This window comes from Ciconia boyciana, chromosome 2 (assembly GCF_034638445.1).
Source record: "Ciconia boyciana chromosome 2, ASM3463844v1, whole genome shotgun sequence".
Lineage (NCBI taxonomy): Eukaryota > Metazoa > Chordata > Aves > Ciconiiformes > Ciconiidae > Ciconia > Ciconia boyciana.
The window spans coordinates 93,163,551-93,178,745 of record NC_132935.1 but is presented as its reverse complement, the minus strand read 5'-3'; the positions used below and the strand labels follow the sequence as shown (position 1 = coordinate 93,178,745).

Below are 15,195 nucleotides of genomic sequence, written 5' to 3'. Positions count from 1 at the left end.
ATGACCCCCGGTGAGCCGTGAGACGGGCAGAGGGGGGATGTATCTTTCCCTACCTGCACGCACAAAACGCTTGACACACACGTTAAACCGATGTACAGAACATTAGTCTGTAACTGGTGTATTAGCTACATACATAGGTATCATCTCCCGAAATTGCCGCGTGGGGTTTTTTTATTATTATTTATTTCGTTTTCAAGAAGCGATTCCGTGGTCGTTGCAAAGAGGGAATTTAGGGGGAATTCAAAATCGGGCAGGAAGGTGGTGGTGAGGAAACCGAAAAGCAGTTCAGAGCTTTGCCAAATTGTAAAAAGCAGCGGGGCAGTGCTGGGCCGCACGTTTTGTCCTGTCACGACCGGTACTTTTTTTTTTTTTAACAAAAGCAGCAAAAAGACATGCAGCACAAGGGCACCGCGGAGGCACCGCTTGGTCTAGAACCCATTTTTGCCTTCCCATCCCTTTCCCTGCTCTCTCCCCAATATAGCGACCGAAAACGGAGAATAAAAATGATTCTCTTGAATGCGCCACAGTTCAAGATGCCAAAGAAAAAAAAAAAAACCAAACCCTGAGGTCGAAGGAAAACTGGCAGCTTATGTAAAGGTTCCCAGCGCTCTGCAGAGATGTGTGAACTAATATACAGATTTACCAGCAAGCCTCCCAGTGAATCACTGTAAGCAAAAAATAGTTCCCAGCAATACAAAAATACCTTCTCATAGAAGTGCTTTAATACTTTTCTTTCTTTTTTTTTTTTTTTTTTTTACTACGTGCGCCACCAAAGATCCGCCACCAGCAGCCTGTCACCGCTTGTCCGAGGCGCTGCGAAGGGGGCAGCCCTCGGTGCGGGGGGCAAGCGGACCTCGCCCCCTCCCCTCCGCCACCCGCCGCGGCCCCGGGGCGGGGGGGGAGCCCCTCGGTCGTGGGTCTGGGCGGCGGCGGCCCGCAGAGCACAGCCGCAGCCCTGCGCCCACGCGCGGGTGGGTGCCCGCGGCACTGGGGCCGGCCGCGTACTGCCGGGGCTGCGTAGTGGACTCCGGACCCACGCGGTGCGAACACTGCGGGGGAGCGCAGCTAGCTAATGCAAAGGACACGCACCCACGGGGAGGGGGTTTATTGTTATTTTACTAAAAAAAAAAAAAGGCGCAGCCGCGGAGTCGTACCCGTTCGGAGGGTGAACACCCCGGGAGACTTCGTATAAATACACTCACGCGTGGAGGTGTACACGCGGAGGGGGTGAGTGGCAATGTGTGCGTGACGCTGCGCGCCTCCAGACCGCCCCACGGACGGGGCGTCCGCGCCCCGCTCGGCGTTGGTTTGTGCCGGGGGAGCCCCGACGCGCCGCGGAGGCTGTGCGTGGGGGCTGGAGAGCCTCACACGCGTGGGGCGCTGCTTGTAGCGAGTGCAACGGGGACACCTCTCCCTCAGCCGACAGGTCCCGTCGCTCCCCCTCCTCTCCGCCCTGCGAGGGCGCGTACTCCGTGCACCTGTAGCAAGGGAGCCCAAGCAGCGGCCGGGCTGCCGCGTTTCCCGTGTGCTGGGGTGGCCGCGCTCCTCGCTCCCGCGGGGCCAGCCCCCGAGGAAGCGGCTGCGCCGGCTGCCCGGGCGCGCCCAGCTCCGCGCCCCTCCGCGCCCGGGGCCGCGGCCACCGCCGGCTCGGACGTTTTCCAGTGCACCTCTGGCAAGCGCCGGCCCTTTCACTCCAGGCGCACAAAGAGCCCTCTCTGTCCGGCAGCCCGGCTCCTCGCAGCCTGCTCCCGAGCCCCGTCCCGTCCCCCCGCACCATTTCCATCACGAAGCTGCTCCCGGGCGCAGCCGGAGCCGCTGCCCCCAGCTGTGCGCTCCCTCCCGCCACCCCATCGCCTCCCTTTTAACAGGGGTGTCGTCCGTCCGTCCGTCCCCGCCAAGTAAAAAAGCAAGAGGTGCACTCGGAGAAGGTTTATCTCCCCCCGTGTATCTCCCCCCTGTGTATCTCCCCCTTCTCTCATTTCGAGGCATAAAGCTAAAACGATGGGAGCAGTTGGTGGGTGGAAGATCCTAAACCAACGGGAAATGCATGGGCTCGACGACCTCTGGATAACCCGGGTACCTTGGCACGAAAAGTGCAAAAATATTTACTCACCTTGAAGTTTCTATTTTTTTCTTAAGCTTTTTTATTTATTTTGTTTTTATTTCTTAAGTCATCTTTTGAGATGGCTGAAGCTCCCATCCGAGGTCTAATTATAGTAAGCGGGAAGAGGATGGAAGGGGAATGGGTTGATTCTGGGGGGGACAAGACAAAAACCAAAACACCCTAAACCCCCGGATTGGGAAGGCGCTGGACAAAAAGGCTTTCTGGGACTCACGCACACTCTGAAATGAAGATCTGAAAAATGCTTACAAGCCCCCTCTGACTGGTTTGAAAGCGATTCCAGCAATTAGGAATTAATTCGGCATGGTCAAAAGGCGATTTCACTGCAAGTTATATCAAGTTATCCAAACTTTTACAGAGTTCAAGTGGTGGAAATGGGCTGCTGGGGTGGAGGTAAGGCTGCAGGAAAGAAAAACAAGGAGTGTTCAGGAAAGGCAGAAGAGGGGAAGCCGTGGAGCAAGGGCCGGAGGGATGGTGAGCCCACATTAGCACCAGGTTTGCTGCTGTTGTTGCTGGAGGAGAGAGGAGGCCGGGGATGGGATGCATTTGGTTTTCAAATGGGAGAAAGTACTGAAAATGCGCTGGAGGTCCTAGGTAATAGAAAGATGAGTTTTAATTAAAAAAAAGGAAATCAGTGGGCTTGCTGGCCGATCAGTACTTCGGGTACAGTATCGGGGGGGTGGGGGTGGGGGGCTGTGTCTGTGACCCCTCCCCAGTTAATGGCAGGAGTCAGAGTTAGCCCAGGCAGGGCTGACCCTGGGACGATGTGTGGGGTGAGAGGCACTGGGAGGGTAGAGAGGGGGATAAAACCGTGTTTTCACGCACAGGCAGGCCAGCAATAAAACCGTCACGGGGAGGGGCGGCCACCCACCCCAGCCCCGGCAGCTCATGGTGGTGCTGGCCATGGGGTGCGCCCCCGGCACGGGTCCTGTGGCACCCGCCAGGACTCAGGCATTGGGGTTGTTCTTCATGAGCTCCACGTCGGCGTCCACCATCTCCCTCACCAGCTCCTGCGAGGAGGGAGAGAGGCAGATGAGGACTCCAGTGCAGGGGATGAACGAGCAGCACGTCGGGAGCGTCCCGGAGCACAACGAGCCCCCCACCCCCCCGCAGCAGGACAAGGAGGGGACGGGGCTTTGCTGAGCTCTTCCCGCAGCGGCCCTGGCCCTGGCCCTGGCCCCGGCCCCGGCTCTGTCACGGGAGCAGCGGGACTCCCTGGAAACTGGCTTGTTCAAGTCACAGCCTGCGTCTCCCTGCTGGCACCCCTGTGCAAGCGCCCGCTCTTTTCCAAGATGTTGATGCCTGCGGGCCCTTTCCAGGGCGGGTTGGCAGAGTCACTGGGGATGCCCTGTGCTGCCACGGTGGCTGCTGTCTTCAAAGCAAGAGCAGCAGCCGAGGCGGGTCACCGAAAATGGGATTTCTCAGTGTGCCCGAGTCATCCCATGGAAAGGTCCCCCCCTCCCTTCCCCTCCCCTGGATTGCTTTTAGAGGACACGAACACCCGGCAGGTACAAAGCACGCCAGAAAGGCCACTCACATCAAACGTGACTCTCGGCTTCCAGTTCAGCTTTTGTCTGGCTTTGGTACAGTCCCCTTGCAGAAAATCCTGCGGAAAAGAAGAGAGGTGTGCTATGAGAAGCGTCCACCTTCCCCACCCCGATGGCCTCCCCGCTGCTCATGCTTCCCCGTGAGCCGAGCGTGGCTGGAAGCTGCTGTTGGACTCTTCCGAGGACAAAATATTTCTTTAAGATGCAATTTTAGTGGAAGCTCATATGCCTATAAATCACCAGGAGGCAGCATCCTTTCACCAGGCTATTTTAGACCAAAAGAGTTATTGTTTTCTTGTGTGTGCGGGGTTTGAACTCCAGTCTTACGGCTGTATAATGGTGAACATTTTGTAAGAAGTTGTCATATGTCTTAGTCATGCTATTGAATGAGCTGTTTCAAATTCTTTTCCCCCCCATTTGTTTAAATAATGTAAGTCATAGAGCAAACATGACAACTATTCTCTTTCAAATAAAAACGTGATCACAGACATATGATGCTGAAAGACTGTTATGAATATGGGTAACCACATGCAACAGTAGTAAACATCCAGCTTTTGAACGCCTACATCTTTTTTTCTATAGTATTTTGAGCATCCACATGGAGAGAAAAGTCTTAATATCTCATAAATGAAAAGAAATTATCTTGAAACCATGACAGAAACCAAGACTTTGGTCGTATTCACCTTACTGTTCAAGTATTCTTAAAAGTGCTACCACAGCAAAACAATCCCACATCAAAAATAATGTAACATAAGTAAACAAAGAAAAACGCTCCTTTGACTGCATTTCTCATTGAATGAAACTGACTGCATCTTCCTTTAAAATTTGAATACTGTGTTTAAATAGTCAGCTTTTTCCAACTGTATGTGTTGATTTAATATATTATCTCTCCTCACAAGCTTCGTTTCTCTGTAGCAGTAAATACTAAAATTATATCTGTCTAGGTTTAAAGAAAACCAAACAAAACCAACTTTGTTACAGAACAACCAGGCTAAGGCTGAATTCTGCTCTTGCATTTGACTTTATGGTGGTAACACAGCAGGCTTTCCAGAAAAATGCATGGACTGCCTTTCTTCTCCCTCTTCCACTCTCTGGCCAGCGGCGGAGCTAACGAGCATTTTCTGGCTGTAGTTTTTTTTAACTGTACTGCCCGCACACTGCATTTTTCAGATGCTATCTTTTGTGCATGTGTGGTTCAGGTCATGTTAACTTCCAAAATCACCTCATCCTGTGCAGTAAAATGTAGGAAATTCTTCTTCGTAATGGTGCTCCAGAAAGCTAGGCAGCTCGCTTCCAGGAGGAGAGGAAATCCACCAAAGGAAACATTGCACTGAAGAAGGGGATGTGGAACAAACACGTCTGCCGAGACTATTCCAGGCAGCATTTTTACTAGTTCAGTCTTTAGGCTAAAAACCTTTCAGCCTGCCTTCAGAAAAGAGTAAACAGACAGATCAGAACAAAGTGATATGAAAATAAAAAATGCCGTGATTTCCTTAAATTAGACTAAATGATTTCCTACTGCAGCCTTATAATGGGTTTTTAGAAACTGCAGCAGACATTTGAGGCCAAGTCATGCTAAACCGCATCAACTTGAGGGATCCCCTGGAGGGTCCTGTGAATACGGATTGCAAAATCTGGTTTGAAATGGGAAAGATGCCCACTAACTTTGATAAAATTTGGATCAAACCCTAATGTGCTCGTGGAGGTATGCCTTTTATCTGGAGTTCGGTTTAATTTGCATTATATACGTGTGTATATATGTGCCTGGAAACAAGGAAATCCTTCTTAAAACAATAATTTCAGTATAAAAACAATTGCCTTTTATTCAGTCCTAATTCAGACCGTTAGCTAGAAGTGAAGTGTTTTAATACCACACCTAGTTTTAAGTCATAAAACCCATATCATAAAACTTAAAGTTTCATTTTTATAAATGCTGTGTAAGTAATAGTTTTACATCCACAATCTTTATATCGAAAACATCCTTTGAAACTGAGCCTTATCTAGGATACTGGCTTCCCATTAAAAAAAAATGGACTGGGAAGAACAGAATGAATTGCCATCGCCTGCTGTACATAGCTGCATTCTGCTTTTGAACAGCTTGGGAGCAGTCTTTTAACTTTCTTGGACAAATGCTTTTTGTTAAAACAGTTTATCTAAAAAAATACTTTACCTAATTCCAGCCCTTCATTCAAAAACATAAACACTCAGCTGCTGGATAGGCCAAAATAAGGTTGGGGGGAGGTTGCAAATCAGTAAGTTAAGTTATTTGCAGTGCTGGATTATACATAGAGGTAACACAAACAACTAGTGTATTAAATCCATTTTAGTATATAAAAAAAAAAGTATTTTTCCTTGAAAAGTTCACATGCTTTAACAATGATGCAGTAAAGGTATTATGGCATAATCTGTGAGAAAAAAAAAAGAGAAAAAAGAAGATTTAATATATATGATAATAAAAATTCCCCAGCTGATGTAGGTTAGATTGTCATAAAATCATAAAAAAAGATTTTAAATGGCTCTGCTGAAGAAGTTTGTGTACTTTTGAGAAACACTACTTTGTAGTTGTATTTACTTGAAAATAGCATTATGGACAAAAAGTCTCCTAGGCACTTTTTAAAAGGTTCTCTTACAGAAGTTACTAGGTACAGAGATCAAATGAAACCATAATATTAACACCATATTACATCTAAATCCAAGGTTTGATTGTATTCTTATTAGTCAAAGTTTCAACACTGAATGGAAATAATGACTGGAACAAAGCTATTCCTGATTAAAGGATTGTATTGTAGTCATGTTTCCTGTATTTTTCTACGAGTAGCTCATAATATGAAAACAATAAGGTAATTACAATAAAATAAGAATATTTAAAAAAGCTTCTCTTGGAACAGAATGACTGCTTGTTTGTAATATTCAAGTCTTTCACTGAAACCAGAGATGCATCTGTCAGGCTTCCAAAAGGAAAAAATCCACAAAAAAACCACAACCCAAAAAAACTTCTGGCATGACGATCGTTAAAGTGTATCGATTTTTCAGTGTCAGGGCTTCACTCTCTGGAGGTACAACCAGATCAGAAAGCAAAGAAAGAAGAGGTGAGGTTCCACCAGAGAAAACCTGGATTTTTTTGGGGGGTGGGATGGGGGGGGGTGGTGTTCTCGAAAAACAGCTGCTGCTGCTGAATGTAAACTGCCCAGTATTCCTATTCATGATGGAAAGGCACCTGATGAAATGAGACCACTTCATGTTTCGTGTTCCTGTAGGATAACTTTTTCTGTGGCGTTGTGCTTTACATACTCACAGGAAAACAAAGCTCTTTGACTCCATGAAAACCCTGAGGATTTAGATACTGAGCTGAGAGTCTGCAACCCTGAAAACACTGGTTAAGGCTTTCTGTTGTTTTTACAGTACTCAGATCATGAACATAAAATTAAGTCTTTGCTGTTAGTTATCCATTTTGGGAGGAACAAGCCCTTATTTTCCATGCAAATACAGTTAACATAAGTGAATGACAAGTTTCACCTGCAAGCTAAGAGTCAGAAACAACGTTTGGGTAAGTACTTAAAGGGAAGGAAGATGGAAAAGACAGGAGTCAAATTCTCTGTTGCCACTTAATATGAGAGTAAACTCTCCTACGGCTTTATATGCACCTCACTGTCGTATGACTGCCTCTCAGAGAAAAGAATGACACTATCTGATGTGAGTTTTTCTGTTTTACCTTTTCTGCAAGTGAGGCTGTGTAACTGTGTAGAAAATACCCCATTATTACTAAATCTGGTTTTATGATTATTCAGTTTTATTGTCCAAATGCATACACACAAATACATACAGATAAGCAGAGAGAAATTTGTTATGGAAAGCAGTAAGGCATTTTTAAATTTGGTTTTCAAACCAGAGACAAAAATGTAAAATATTTTAATGTAAATATCACATTTCCCAAGCTCTTGTTCTGAGTGTCATCACGACTCCTATTTTGACTCGCGCAGTGATTGATCTGGTTTCACTGTGCAATGTATCACTGTCTCATTCAATTAACTTTAACTGAAAATGTAAAGCCTCAAGACAATGTGAGAAAAAGGAGATAGTGTGGCCTGAAAGAAGGCCAAGGCTTCCTTTATTACTACAGCTCAGCTGATTCCCTTTAAAATGTGCCTTCACTGAAGCCAGCGCTGAGTGCCAGCTTTTGCTTTCTCTTACACCAGAATAAAACTGAGATCAAGTCCTCAGTAAAACACCTGCGATGGAATTCTGCCCAGCTCTGCTCGCTGCAGCAGAGACAAGGCTTTACCTCGAAAAATAAACATACTTGATCTAAGCACACAACAGTTTTACTGCATCTGAAAAGCGGCCAGGGTTACGTTCACAGTCAGCACGACCGCTTGGAAGATGATTTGTTACATCAGAGCTCCCATAAGCAAAGAGCACAGACCCAGCTCGGTGGAGGCTCTGGCTTGCGTGTTCGGTCTTGCACTCTTTTGCTTGAGAAGTTTTGTCAGGAAGGATTTCAAGAGTCTAGGGGCCAAAGTTTCCTGCAAACCCTGCTTGTGTTTTATTTTCCTTATTTCCTTCTTAAAACCATCGCCTTTCAGCTTTAACTCATCCCATTAAAAGAAAAATTAATAAACATAGTTACTTATTTAGACAACATTAGCTTGCAGTTTTGCGTTTTCACCATTATCATAGAATCATAGAATAGTTTGGGTTGGAAGGGACCTTTACAGGTCACCTAGTCCAACCCTCCTGCAAGAGCAGGGACATCTTCAACTAGATCAGGTTGCTCAGAGCCTCATCCAACCTGACCTTGAATGTTTCCAGGCATCGGGCATCTACCACCTCTCTGGGCAACTTGTTCCAGTGTTTCACCACCCTCATTGTAAAAAATGTCTTCCTTCTATCTAGTCTGAATCTACCCAATCTACCCTCCTTTAGTTTAAAACCACTACCCTTGTCCTATCACAACAGGCCCTGCTAAAAAGTTGTATCTCAGTAATGTATATATCAAAGTTTATTTTATCTACCCTTTTGTGCACTTTTTGGAGCATTTTTCATAGCAATTTTTAATGAGGGTTCACGTAGCACATCTCAGTAGTAACGTCAGTCCCACAGCATATATGGGTATCTGCTGCAGCTCATTGCTTGGAGAACAGCCTTGTTGAAGTGTTTGTTGCAAATAGTCAGGAAACAGCATGCATTGCTCACTAGGCAGTTCTTCTACCATCACCCTTATCCTCCATTCCCTAGTGTTCTCCCGCACTTGCCACCAGGCCCGGGGACGTTGTGTCTTAACCCAGATGCAGCATTGGAGAGCAATTTCTGTGACTTCAGCTGAGGTATTCCCTGTGCACTCCATTAGTAAGATCTCACTAAATCAGAGCTGTAAAGCCTGTAAACGTGCATCTTGCTGGTGCAAAATTCAATGCACAGTTCAGCTAAGCTTGGATCAAACCCCAGAAGGAGCCACAGTAATAAGCACTGCGTCTGCCGTGCACTGCTCTGTAAGTACGAGGCAGAGAGCACTGGCTTGATTTCTGTGCAAAGGGTAGTGTTTGTTATAATATCTATAGTAACAGGGAAAAAACCAGTATCATTATAAAGCAAGAGAATCCTATCTCCACAGTAAATACGAGGAGACTGAAGATGTATCAATGAGCAAAGCCCAAGCCTAACGAGGAACACAGTAAACATCCTCAGGAATTTAAGATGAGCCGTAATGTGTCATCGCTCAGTTTTCCTTTTTTCTTTCCACTGTTCTTAGAAAAGCAAAGTTGTGGAGCAGTTAGGGTACCAAGGGAATAGAAGAATGCCAGTGAATTTGGTTCCTGATCTAAATTTGTTTTAATGCAGCATGAACAGACTGCTTTCCACTCTTGGGTCAGCAGTCTTTTGCAGAAAGACAGTATTGTTTGCAAAGAACCACAGGAAAAGGCAAAAGGAACCAATAGGCTGAAAATCACGTATAACTAAATGCCATTTAAAATAAGAGGCATAATGCTTTTTTCCCCTAGCATGTTTTCCTATGCAAATCCCCTCCCTATTTGGAAAGCTCCATTTTTACTAAAACCATAACGAGGGGGAAGAACGACTGGAGGAAAGGGCTGACTCTGCTTGGTGCTGAGCCCCTGCACATCTGATGGACCTCGGCAGGCTGTGAGTGCCAGGCATCTTTAGGGTAAGGTCTTATCTGGGGACTCCACTGTATTCCAGCGATAAGGCGTCAACACAAGCCGCACGGTCAATAAAACCTGAGCACAGCCTTCGCTTTTGCGCCAGGAACCAGGGGCGTTAGAACAGCGGCTTTATCTTATCGGTTTGATAATCTTTAATTTGACCAGCTTCCAAAGGGTTAAGGCAAATGAACTCGGAGCAGCAATAAACATTAGGGTGATAATAACAGTAATGGAGCTCCTCTCCCTCCTCCTCCTCTTCCCCTCCCTCCCCTGCACTTTTTCCACTTCGCTGCTGCCTATCAGCCCAAACCAAAGCTGAAGCCAGACCTCTCTTTCAATGACAGGGGGTGATAAGAGACACGAAGAAAACAGCAAGCTGTCTGGTCTGCTCAGGAAGTCGGGGACGGGCGGTATTGTCCATCAGCGGGGCCACGCGGCGGCCGGAGGCCGGGAACAATGCTGCACTCCGGGGAAATGGGCTCACTCAGCGCCGGCCCTGGCAGCCCCACCGACGCTGCAGATAAAACGGCGAAGCAGGGGGAGCCGGCCCCGGCTGCCTCGGGAGCCTTGTCGCCGGACCCTAATCGCTTTGACGGAGGCAGTGCCCCGGTGAATCGACGCGAGGCCGCAGCCCGCGCGCGTCCCTGGGAGGAGAGCATGTGCAGACCTCCACCATGGTGCAAGCGCCAGCGGAGCTGCAGGCACAAGAGCCCCTTGCAGGGCTGAGCATTACTCAGATCTATTAACTTGCCAAGTGAAGCCTGAGAAAACGTCTTGGCCAGTGGTGTCCCTCGAGCCAGATAAAATTCCTCCCAGATTACAGCCTGATATCCCTGAAGCCAGTGCTGAATTTCACTTGCTTTGGATTTGGAGCTGAGCTCGCTCACTGGGAGCCGTCCTGCATGGGGATCGGCGTAGCTCTGCGCCAGGGCATCCCGCTGCAAGTCGGGCCATGGGTGCTTTTCAGGATCCCATGCGTGAGGCAGGCTGAAGGGTGTTCCCCTCGCAGCAGCAATTTGCAAACAGCAAAATTCCCGCAGCTGGCTGTGGCGAGGCGGGCGCTTCCCTCCCTCTCAGTTTGCCCCAAGGCGCAATTCTGCGCCCCTGGGAAGAGCTGGAAGTTGTTCCCCATCTTGGATGCGAGTGTAATTGTAACCTCAGCTCACAGCTCTGCAAAACACCAAAGAGGCTTCCGAATGCGAGATTGTTTCTAGTTTGCAAGAATGCCTCTGCTGAAAAAACAGGGAACTTCTGGAGGAGAGGAGGAAGATTAAACCCACTCCATTTACCATGTACAGACCATAATTATGATAGTTCAGGTATTAGCGCTGGACACATAAACACTTTCTTTCTGATACGGCATACCCAGTCATCCAAACGCACACATCACAGCTAAAAATCTTTAGCATGTTTGCTAAAATGCAAACTAATACTTAAATGCTATATCTTGTTATGAACCAAACTAAGCTTTTCCAACTCTTCTAACAAAATAGAATTGCTCTTTGCAAATGCTGGTTAAAGGTGGTACCACTCCCATTTGCCGTCACTGCCCTGTAGCCTGGCTGCTGATAGGAAGCGATGTGAGCTGACCCTTGCGTGCTTCAAGCTAACCTGTGCATAAAGAAGTGTCTGAATAACCTGCATTTTGCACGACATGGGTTAGAAGCATTTGTGCATTTTCTCTTTACAGCAGAGGTTTTGGGGAGGTTGTATGCGAGCACGTTTCTTCAGGCTCCGTGGCCAGATGGTAGAGAGAACACCTGCGTGTCACCTTCACATCACTAAAAACCAAGACCTTGTGAGGGACAAACCTCTTTCATATGGGTGGAGATCAGCTGCAGTATACAAAAAGAACAGGTTCCTTCTCTTTTTACTGGTACCGCCAAGTCCTGCTTTTGTTCACTATTACATGTATTTGCTTCTTGCTTCACTGCGGCCTGTTCTCTACTCTGACAACAATTTGGGGAGGGAGAGTAAGATAATCATGCCTTCATTGTACATGGTTTTACTGCCACGCACAGTATGTATTATTTAGGCAAGGGCATGGTACCTTTTAAAATTATTATATGCAATTCTCACGATTTTTTTAATCCACTCTGATTATTTTTCTCATTGCTCCCTACTCTTCACATTTTCTGCAAACATCAGGAAATCACTCGGGGAAGCTGTTTGATTTCAGCAGGGTTTATTGTGCAGTAATGGCTGCATTTCTTACTGGAAATGGAATATGGCCCCTAGGGTTAGCTGTCTTCACTGACTGACATATCAAGATGAATAGGAAAACTGATAACCCCAGAAATCCATGCTGCAAGGCTACTTAGTTTCTTCTCTTCTTCCACTAAAAAATACTTCGTTTATAACAACTTATATTGGAAATGTTAATAGGTTTAGTTATCATTGCTAGTCAAATACCAAATGATAAGCAACAAAGCAATAAACATTAGGACAGTGATCTTGTATTCCACCTATACATATTTATCTATCTACCTGTAGAGCATTAAGCAGCAATTTAATGAATGCAGGTCTATGATTAGCAGGATATTACTGCTCCATAGGATGAATTCTTTAGCTTGTACAGGATGCATTGTTTGTGGTGATTTTATCAGCCCTATGGATATTCACATCTCTGAAAAAATCAAGGCATTTGTTATGTTAACATAACTAACATAACATAAATAATAACATAAAATGCTATTGAATTTTTTTTTGAAGGGTGTGCTGTTATATTTGCCCTAATAAAAATGTTAATTTACTCAATGGCTGTCTTTGCCCTGTGTTCAGTGCTCATCTCACTACTCTGAAGGCTTGGCTGTGGCTCAGGTTGGGCAGGAGAGATGACCCTCCCTTCCTTACCTGTTATATTGATATATGAACCTCTGTCCCCTGACGCTTGTGGTCAGACGGGAGGTGGGGAAGGACAGAGCAGGGATGGATACTTCTCTCTTCCTGTCTTCCTCCCCGCTATGGATTGACTAGTACAAAAGAGTTAGCGTGGAGGTTGGTTATTCATTTCTCATTGTTTGAAAAACAGTTGTAAAATACTCCCTCCCTGTCATACGGGGGATGAAGAAGGGAGCTACCACTTCTCTGGACAAAGCAGTTACGTACTGCCTTTTACTGCTGGCTGGTTTTTTTTAGAAGCAGCCTCCCTCTACATGGTAATAAACCTGACCTAATTTATGGGACGCATCACCTTCCCCCCCACCCCTCACTGCATTCCAATTTCTCACTAAAACCCACATCTGATTTGAAAACCCTTTTCAAGACACAATATACGTAAAGAATTTAAGCTGTGAAAGGCTTAAGGGAGCTCATGAGCTGACTCTTTGTTACCCAAGGAAAAAAAAAAAATCAATTTCAAACACAGTATATGGAGGGGACTTGGGATGGGATACCATGGGGCTCCTGTCTGCAAAAGTGAAACTCTCCTTGCCTGAACACCTCTAGTTACAAAGCAAGCAATGATGCACAAAAGGGTTAAAATAGAACAAGGTAGGATAATTTCTGATTCTGAGTACGTCCCAAATGTATTCTCCAGCGTGTTTGACAGAGAAGGAAGTCCAAGCAGTGGCCTTTCACATGACATCATAAAAGCCTAATTTATCACCAGCCACCAAACATCTAGAAAATCATAACATCCTTTCAGGAAAACCATGTGCAAAATAATCAGATTTACTTTGATGAAAGCTTTAGTGCTTGAGTCCAAGTAGGACACTACAAAGAATAACCCTTTGCAGGTACTGGCATACAACAAAGCAGGTCATATTTAATGCTTCAAACTCACGCTTTATCCATTAAATGGCTTATGCATTTCCTTCCCATAAACAAATGTATTTCTATTTTGCATGTGTGTTCAACAAAGACTGCTAAGATGAAACACTGGTCACTGGTAAGTCCAGGCAAGGTAGCCAGCTGAATATTTCCTTTACAGATGAAAAGCATGCAATTGCTGCAAATAAAGGCATTGTGCTCCTCACCCCTTGTCCCACAGTCCCTTACAAGCGTGTTAGGGGTGTGGGCTGAGTATTGCCACAGTATCTCACAGCTTTTGAAAGTATAAAGCCCTCCCAGCACACGCAGCATCACAGCTACGCTGAACAGAGGGGTGCATTCCGCCTGACAACCTCCAAAACACTTTGCAAAAGACACTCCCATCTGTCTATCCAGGGCTCTCACTGTTCTGGCTCTTCTGCATCGTCATTTTTTGGTGGCCAGTGTAACCTGACTGTCTTGATGGAAAAATACTGCTCAGCAAGCTGTATATCTCTGTCAAAATAATTTGGTTTCACATTTGCAAATGAAATCAAACACGTCCGCTTTCTGTGTTGATTAGGTAGACAAAACAGACCGCAAAGCAATTAATTAATGGCTACAAATATCAGCTACGTGGCATTTAAGATTTTTTCTGTCTGTAGTGTAAGTTGGTTGATGTGTATTTAAAGACGCACAGATTCCAATAGCCATTCAGTTCACTGATCCTGCTGCTTAATAGTCTGACCCTTAGGCTCCTGCTGTCCGTGGCCACAGGTTCTTCTGGTCTGACTGGAAAAATAACTGGATTTTCCACACCATTCTTGGTAGTTTGTTGTTGCATGTTCTCTGATCTTGGTTAATAAAAATAACTTCCTATTACATTTCCTGCACAGGAAAGCCTGGAAAAAAAAATCATAGTTTTTCCTATTCTATCTTTCACTTTCTCTCAGAGCAGACATCCAACCCACCACAAAATCTTCCAAGAAATCAATAAAATACAACACAACTATTTTATTTTCTTTTAAAGATCAGTATTTTGTTCTCTTGCATCCTTCCCTTTCCTTGGTATTTAATTTCTCTCACTTTCCTTGTTGTTTAAATGTTTCCCATGTTTTGGCTAATTTATTGTCCTGTAAAATCCCATTTCTCTCATTTGATCTTCCCAATTTGATATCTCTCCCAATCTCTCTCTTTCACTCAAGCTCCTCCCATTTCTCTTTTGAGCATCATTCTCCTGTTCCTCACAAACATCCTCTTAAACCTGGCCTTACTTCCCCATCTCTCCTTCACCCTCAAAATATGTCACCTCACACTGAGATCTTGTTCTCTTCTCCTCGTTTCTGCTATAGTGATCTTCTCACTTGAATATTTTTCGATTTTTTTCCCAGGTATTCTCTATGTATCCTCACAGACTTGCTCCTTTTTCTTTTCCAGTGGTACTCCATCACATACCAGTGCCAGCTTTCTCTTCACTCAGGTTCTGAATTTTGTGTAGAATATTGCAGGGTTTGGGAGATAATTTATATTTTCACTAACACAGCAGAGGTTTGCTGACAGGGCTGAAACTATGTTGAAATAAGTTTTAAAAAAGCAAAAAGATCTCCTAAAGCTT

General features: G+C 45.6%; 1 protein-coding gene across 2 annotated transcripts in view; it reads right to left on the bottom strand.

Annotated features, from left to right (window-relative positions):
• Positions 1-2,135: 2,135 nt before the first annotated feature.
• Positions 2,136-15,195, bottom strand: part of GMDS (GDP-mannose 4,6-dehydratase) — a 429,522-nt gene continuing 416,462 nt past the window's right edge. The window contains exons 11-12 of one of the 2 annotated variants that reach the window (XM_072853191.1): positions 3,660-3,728; positions 2,136-3,132 (exon numbers count right to left, since the gene is read on the bottom strand). In XM_072853191.1, the coding sequence (XP_072709292.1) occupies positions 3,070-3,132; positions 3,660-3,728 (132 nt within the window). In that variant the 3' untranslated portion in view covers positions 2,136-3,069. The remainder of the gene's footprint in view (positions 3,133-3,659; positions 3,729-15,195) is intronic. The other variant, XM_072853190.1, reaches the window with a different exon arrangement.